This window comes from Colletes latitarsis, chromosome 13, assembly GCF_051014445.1.
Source record: "Colletes latitarsis isolate SP2378_abdomen chromosome 13, iyColLati1, whole genome shotgun sequence".
NCBI classification, from domain to species: domain Eukaryota; kingdom Metazoa; phylum Arthropoda; class Insecta; order Hymenoptera; family Colletidae; genus Colletes; species Colletes latitarsis.
In genome coordinates, this window is record NC_135146.1 from 15,016,850 (window position 1) to 15,024,593 (window position 7,744).

Below are 7,744 nucleotides of genomic sequence, written 5' to 3' on the forward strand. Positions count from 1 at the left end.
AGAGAACATAGTGGACATCTCTAGCAACATTTAAGGACCAATTTTGCACCGCTCCTCGCTCTAATTAATTAGTTATTAGCGATAGATCCCTAAGGTGTCGCGTTAAAAAGTTCGAAAACGTGTGCCGACTTCCCGATATTGATTAATAACTATTTAATAACGCATGCCATGGGTAGAAAAAGTATCCTTGAATGTTGCCAAGGGTCCATACTACATTCTTCGATTCTAAAAGGTCATATTTTATTTCCATAAAAGGAGTTATTAACGAATAATTAAGGTACATAGTGCGTATCAGGTGTAGCAGGAGTGGGGGTAGCTGTAACATTTTTAGTTCAAAACCTGTTCTTAGATGGCGATACCATTCGTGTGCACCAAACCTTGGGGGGCGAGGGGAGGTTACTCCCGATACTTCCTCTAACATTCCGATAGATGGCGATACTATACTTTGTTACTTTTGGCGCAATATTTGAACAAGTATCGCTTCCAGTAATCGTTTATAAGTAATTAATTATATGAAATAATGTATAGAGAAGTGGTAGAAGAACTTAATTAGATTCAAATAATGATTTTAAGTGATTATAATACTTTAGAATTAAACAAATTAAGGAATTAATGGGAAAAGTAGAGGAAAGTAAATGTTCCGACTTCCGATATTTGTTAATAACTATTTAATAACGCATGCCGTGGGTAGAAAAAGTATCCTTGAATGTTGCCAAGGGTCCATACTACATTCTTCGATTCTATAAGTTCATATTTTATCCCCAGAAAAGGAGTTATTAACGAATAATCAAGGGTACATAGTGCGTATCAGGTGTAGCAGGAGTGGGGGTAGCTGTAACATTTTTAGTTCAAAACCTGTTCTTAGATGGCGATACCATTCGTGTGCACCAAACCTTGGGGGGCGAGGGGAGGTTACTCCCGATACTTCCTCTAACATTCCGATAGATGGCGATACTATACTTTGTCACTTTTGGCGCAATATTTGAACAAGTATCGCTTCCAGTAATCGTTTATAAGTAATTAATTATAGGAAATAATGTATAGAGAAGTGGTAGAAGAACTTAATTAGATTCAAATAATGATTTTAAATGATTATAATACTTTAGAATTTAAAAAATTAAGGAATTAATGGGAAAGGTGGAGGAGAATGTAAATAAAAAGTATAGAAAATAAATATATTATGACTTTAATTTTTTATTAATAAAAACATAAGAAATGTCTTACACTTTTAAAATTCTATTATACAGAAACACATCGAATATACATATGTGCACTATAATTTTGTAAATATATTAAATAGAATATACATATGTTAGCAGGTTATAAAGTTGACAATATCAACTTATAAAATTAAAAAATGCGAAAAGCGTATGGATTAAGCAGACAGTTGCTGTCTAGGATGATAGCTCGTCTGTGAAGGAACGGTAGATTTGTTTTATCGTCTTCGGGGCGTAATAAATAATGTACCCAGTGCCAGAATGACATTTCATTATTCTTTTCTGTTGCTACACAATTGACCACTTTACGGTGTACCGCCATCGCGAACAAAGTTGAACATAACGATTCTCCGTCGTTTATTCCCAAAGGAAACTGTCGATCTAGCAAATATACTATCGATAAAGCGAATTTTATTCGATCGACAATGGAGAATCAGCCACTGAATCAAGGAACTGACAAGCCTCCACTTTATTCCGACGTTTTTTCAGAAAGTAAGCAATAAAATTCACATTCAGTTGTTAAAAACACTATCATCGATATATCAAGTTGAACAATCGAATTCGACAATTAAATATAATCGTAGACTTTTTCAATTGTTATTTTATGGAATTAGCAGAATTCATTCGACCAGTGAAAATTATAACCTATGAAAGAATGCAGAAAAACCTTACCTCAATTTTTTTTTATTTCTTAACTCATGCGCAACAAACCGAGTTTTTCTTTTAACATTTTACGAAATTACATTTTTATTCTAATTCTTAACTAGATTCGTTTGGTTAATGAAAAGTATAAACTAAAAAAAAAAAGTTAATTTCATTAAATTCAAGCACAGATGTATTACAAACCTAATATGTCGGTGATTTGTTCTCTAAAAACTCGGACATTGAAATTTCAAATCTTCCTATTTAACAAATCGTGGTTAATATAAAGTACTTAATGCAATGTTAATGCTTTACACAGCAACCATTACATCGAAACCACCTTCTGAATACAGTTCCACGCAAGGAAGAGGTATTTTGCCACCTGGTTATTACCCCAGTGTTCCTGGAACTAATACCTCCAACTATGTAACGTCTTATGGTTCCACCCAATCTGCTACAGTTACCATACCAGAGACCATCTTGGTCGGTGTCTGTCCTGCTTGCAGAGTAAGTATACTTTCACTCATCTCAAACTATTACTCAGATTCATTGATATAAAGTATGGAATAAACAAATTGTTTAACAATAAAAGTATTTTGTAATACATTGCGATGCTAATAAGTATTGGGTAATTATTCAGAATAAGGGAGGATGCTCCAATTACTTTACACATAATATAAACATATATGGTTCATTGTATTCAAATTTTTTTTAAACAAGTATCTGTTACAATATTCAATTTGTTGTTACTAATTTGTAGTAAATGGTCAAAATCATCGGAGCATCTTCTGCTATTCTAATAATTATCTAATTTTCCCGTTCCCATTACCGATATTTGCAACTAAAATAGAATTTAAAACCATAGATGGGTATAATGGAAGACGATTATACGTGTCTGGGACTCTTGTGCGCAATTATGTTCTTCCCCATTGGAATACTTTGCTGCCTGATGTTAAAGACACGACGTTGTTCCAATTGTGGAGTTTACTTCGACTGATACGTACGATTAATATTAATATTACTCATAATTAACATCAATGTGAGCAATGTTTCCAAATTAAAAACAAACCTGACCAAATTATACACACACACACACACACACACACACACACATTACAGACAGATAGGCAGACAGACAGACAGACAGACAGAGAAAGAGAGAGAGAGAGAGTTGTAAGAATAAAAAATATAGTAAACTACGTTTCTAACAATATGTAACAGTGCATTTAACATTTTTTTTAACTTTTCGAAATCTTCTATGTATAAGTTCTAATTACTATTGCACTTATTACAAATACATATTGTTATAAATAATACGTATTATTACTACGGTGCATTTTAATGCACTATAATATATTTTAGAATTTTAAAGTGAGAATATTTCTGTAACGACTTAAAATGTTATTAAAGATTGTTGAATATTGTCTCATGGTTTATTGGTTTCCATTGAATTTTCAAAACCTTTGTAACACGTAATTCCTAATATAATCTTCTTCACAGAATCTCCTCTAAATCCCCGGCGATCCTCTCAATCTCCTTCGCAAAGAACCTCATATCCCTTTCTGTAAGAGCAGAGTTCTGTAGAACGAGTCTAAAAAAGTTAGGCATCTCTCTCAACGGTTGATAACTAATCATCATGGTCCCATCCTTCATCATTCGTTCCTTGACCTTAGGTCCGATTTTCTGCATCACTATCTCCAATTCTTCCGTTCCCAAGTGTCTCGCCGACGGAGGCACGTACCAGAAACAAACGTTTGTGCATTCCGGTTCTAAAAGTAATTTAAAACCTTTTCTGTGTTTTACAAAATTTTTAAAATACTGAGACAACTCGAAGACGCGGTCGATGTGTTTCTCAAGTCCCAGTGTTCCCTTTGCCTTCCACATGAACCAGAATTTCAACACGTCCGCTCTACGGCCGCATTGGACGTGTTTGTCGCCAGAGTCCTGACTGGAATCGTAGAATTTGTCAGGTTGGAACAAGTAGCTAGCGTGGGAGCCATGGGCGGCTTCCAGGAGGCCCTGGTGGCGCAAAAGCAACGTGGAGCACTGCTGCGGAGCTGCAAGGAGCTTGTGAGGGTTCCAGGTGACAGAATCCGCCAAATCGACGCCGTCCAGAAGGTGTCTGTGCTTCCTGGAGACTAGTACTCCACCGCCCCAAGCGGCATCCACGTGCAACCAAAGATTATGTTTTCTGCAGACGGCTGTTATTTCTCTAAGAGGATCATAGGCACCTAGAACTGTCGTCCCAGCCGTAGCAGAGACCATAAAGGGTGTTGCACCGTCGGCGATGGCCTTGTTGATTTGTATTTCTAGGTCCGAGACACTCATTTTTCCTAGGTTGTCGGTTTTTATATCATAGACATTGTCCGAGCCTATTCCAAGAAACGCGCTGAGCTTTTTTATCGAATAATGGGCGTCCTGGGATGTGAAGATTATTAGCTTGCCAGAATTGGATAAACCCAGAGACTTCAGATGGGGAAACCTGAGTAAGATGAAGATTCAAAAGTAGAATTTTACCGCGGATTTCAACTGTTCAAGGAAGTCTAACAACTATTATCGATAAACTGTACTGTTTACTTTTTCCGTTCTTTAGGTATATTTATAAAGTCAACGAATAATTCCAATACAGCCCTAAATGAAGCGTAGCGTGTTATTATATTATTGAACCATCCGGTGCATTACCTGTAATGACGCGCTAAATTTATAGCATATCCGTTGGCTATAGAACCACCTGGACAGAATATTCCATCGCCTCTGCCATCCTTCCAACCGACCATCTTCCTCATCTCTCTTAGAAGCTCTTCTTCCATCAGAGAAAAGACCGGGGAGACCTCGTAGGTATACACGGATGGATTCAAAGCATCAGTCATCCATTGTCCCAGGAGTCCATAGGGATCCACGCTGGAGTACAGCTGATTCACGAATCGGGGATGGCCCGTTTTCACGCTGTACTTAATCACGTTACGAGCAAGCAAAAGTAATTCTTCGTGAGAAACTCCTTGGTTTGAAAGAGTTAGATCGATGGCTGAACGAAGCTCGCTGGGCTCCATCCACTCCACCACGCGATTCTTCCTCGAAACTCCCTACAAATTATGCAAAATATTTATATGTATAATAAACGTTTCGAAGCCAGTGAATTAGGAAAAACAAGTTTTCAAGCTTTTTCTAGGTCACTTAGGCTTCATAATTTCGATAATTATTTAGACAAAGGGTGATCAAAGTAGAAAATAACAAATTACTAAGATACACGTTATAATTAAAGTAGAATAGATAATATTCTGGACATATTCTGTCACGGTTTAAAAGACACAAGATATTTCAGATCTGTTACAGTAAGTAAATAAACCAATGTATTCTTTTCGTAATAATTTCGCTGCAATTCTCTTCGTTAAACGTTAAGACAGTGTTTAATATTGAATTATATTAACAGAGGCCTGGAGAAATTAATCACACAAGACAGAAGCCACGAAATAATTTTCTAAACAACTGGAATTCACGCTACAGTATTACAAGTGCTTAGAAACAGAAAAAAGTAGAAATGTTAACTTATGTGGCACTCGCTGTAATCTAAAAAGAAGCTGATTCTTAGCTTTGGTATGCGATAATTTATGCATTCCATTTCACAAAAACGTATACAGAATTATAGTTTTTACTCTACTTCATTACAAAGTAATATTGTAAGTGTATCTTATGAAATTTTCCTTGATAACTAATGAGTAATTGAATGGAATTTATTTTATCGAGTATTCAATTTAATCGTGTTTTTATGTGTACATGTATTTTGATTTATTTAGGAAAAAAAGAAAACTTTAATCAACATAAGAAGAAAAAAGAAATAGATAGACAACTAACTCCATTAGTTATAAGAAAATAAGGATTGGAATAGGGATCGAATTCGTATCAAGATAGAAATTCCCATTGCCATTGTTATTAGAGCATGTCAAAGAGTTCTACTATTTTTTGTTTGGTCTTGGAAGAGTTTTTGCGTCATATTGCTTCGTTATGTTTCTCAAATCGTAACGATTATATAGCGCAGTACTTAAACGAGTGACTCACTGTACGAGCAGAAGAAAAATGATAAAAACTTTCAGAATGAATGTGATGCGAGACTACAGTGTACGCAAAGCTATCATATTTAACTATCACCGTACTCCTGTTATTTTTTACTTCGTTCGGTAACTACCTTGCATATCAAGTTGAAGAATGACTAAGAATAAAGAAGCAAAAGCGTAAATTTTGAAACTTTGTAACTTATTGAGACATTCTAGAAGATGTTTATATCAGATTCAATGAAATTATTTTTCTAACAGAACAAAGTTTAATTGTTTTTATCAGTAATTAGCAAATAAAAACTTTTAACAGAATTTTTCTAATTTGATTCAGATGTAATCTAAACTATCTTTGTCCCGGACAAAGTTTATTTGTCTTTCTATCGGTAATTAACAAATTTTAAACTCGATTTTTCTATCTAACTTGAATAAGGTCCATTAAAACTACTATATTTGTCAGAACTCACACTATTTCTCTTTAAGCGTTGATCATAAAGTGAAATAAACGGCTCAACTGTCTGTCTAAAACATCTCATCTCACCTCAAAAATTGCTTCTTCCAAGAGCAGATCGACGAATCTCCTCATGAACTTCTCATGCAGTTTTCGCGTGGGCAAACTCTTGTACCAGTCGTCTTCTTCACTATTTTCCTCGGCAACGATACCCGAATAATCCTCTAGACGTTCAACTTCATTTTCTTCTTCGCTGGAGCGAGATGAACTCTTCTGGAATTCATTAACTGCTACGGAATTCCCAGAGACTTTCTCTAAGAAATTTTCTGTCGTTCGAGGCACAGTCTGTTGCGAGGAATCGCCTAGAGTTTCCTCGTTCGCAGGCATGGTTCAAGTATCGACGTTTTCCTCGATCTGCTCCCGAGGTGCTCTGGTACAGTTTCCTTTATACGTTTAAATGCTCGAGAAATCAAGGACAAAATCGTTGTGTGCTAATTCTACCTTCCACGCGTTTCACACAGAAACGCGAGCGACTAGTTTTCCTTTCCAGCTTCGTTTTTTGACTCTTGATTCGTGGCAAACCTTGGTTGGTGAATTGGAAAATTGCTGTGGCAGCTCGAAATAAAGAATAGTAAGCTAGCATATCAGTGGTGCAGAATTTCATTAGCTAATTGGATAAATAAAATAAAGTTTAGTTTAACCGTATTCGTTATGAACATCGTAACGCCTCGCCATTCAAGGTGAATGAATGCTTTCGAACGCAATCAATTACATAATTTCTTTACTACGTTTGTGTAATAAAGTTACTATCATACATCGATAGTCCATGTACGGCTCACGTAAGTCAGAGAGTGCAATCTTCTGTAATTATATGCTTTTTCTGACAGATCCTGGAAAACAATACAACTGTTAAAGAATAATTTCTAAAGATTCTCTAACAATATTAAGTAAAGAAACGTCAAATTTTAACAACGTTATTCATAAAATTTCAAACTTACAGTTAAGTTTCTTTTAAGCTCCAACACTGACCTTGATGCTTTTAAATATTACATGACGTTTCTGTCATTGGGAATGCTGTAAAAAAGCAAATACATCATTCAACTATTGGCTGTTTCCGTTTTTTCACACCATAATTTCAACAAGTATCGAGGACATCCCCAAATACGGGGAACTGGCATCGCGGCCAACCTGTTAATTAGGATTCTAATACAAATATAAATTAGTTTTCGACGATAGACACTCGAAACCAATTATTAAATTTTCCATTTTCACTATTATTAATTTGTTTTTTGTATCGAAACGAGCCATTTTAATTTTAATATATTAATAATATTATATTTGTGTGATGTCACTACCCACAGATATTAAAATTTAAATATCTCCTA

The 7,744-nt window shown here is 35.4% G+C and overlaps 2 protein-coding genes across 3 annotated transcripts; one reads left to right on the top strand and one right to left on the bottom strand.

Annotated features, from left to right (window-relative positions):
• Positions 1–1,574: 1,574 nt before the first annotated feature.
• Positions 1,575–2,867, top strand: LOC143349366 (uncharacterized). Its single transcript, XM_076780564.1, has 3 exons — positions 1,575–1,709; positions 2,179–2,366; positions 2,725–2,867. The coding sequence occupies exons 1-3, from the start codon at positions 1,643–1,645 to the stop codon at positions 2,854–2,856; spliced, it is 387 nt and encodes a 128-aa protein (XP_076636679.1). The 5' UTR covers positions 1,575–1,642; the 3' UTR covers positions 2,857–2,867.
• A 416-nt stretch (positions 2,868–3,283) lies between these two features.
• Positions 3,284–7,722, bottom strand: Black (glutamate decarboxylase-like protein black). Of its 2 annotated transcripts, XM_076780538.1 has the most exons (5): positions 7,358–7,722; positions 6,861–7,249; positions 6,450–6,789; positions 4,542–4,942; positions 3,284–4,341 (listed from the first exon to the last, which is right to left on the bottom strand). In XM_076780538.1, the coding sequence occupies exons 3-5, from the start codon at positions 6,744–6,746 to the stop codon at positions 3,354–3,356; spliced, it is 1,686 nt and encodes a 561-aa protein (XP_076636653.1). In that variant the 5' UTR covers positions 6,747–6,789; positions 6,861–7,249; positions 7,358–7,722; the 3' UTR covers positions 3,284–3,353. The 2 variants fall into 2 exon arrangements, with proteins under 2 accessions (XP_076636653.1, XP_076636652.1); XM_076780537.1 differs by having other exon boundaries at positions 6,450–7,249.
• Positions 7,723–7,744: the final 22 nt, after the last annotated feature.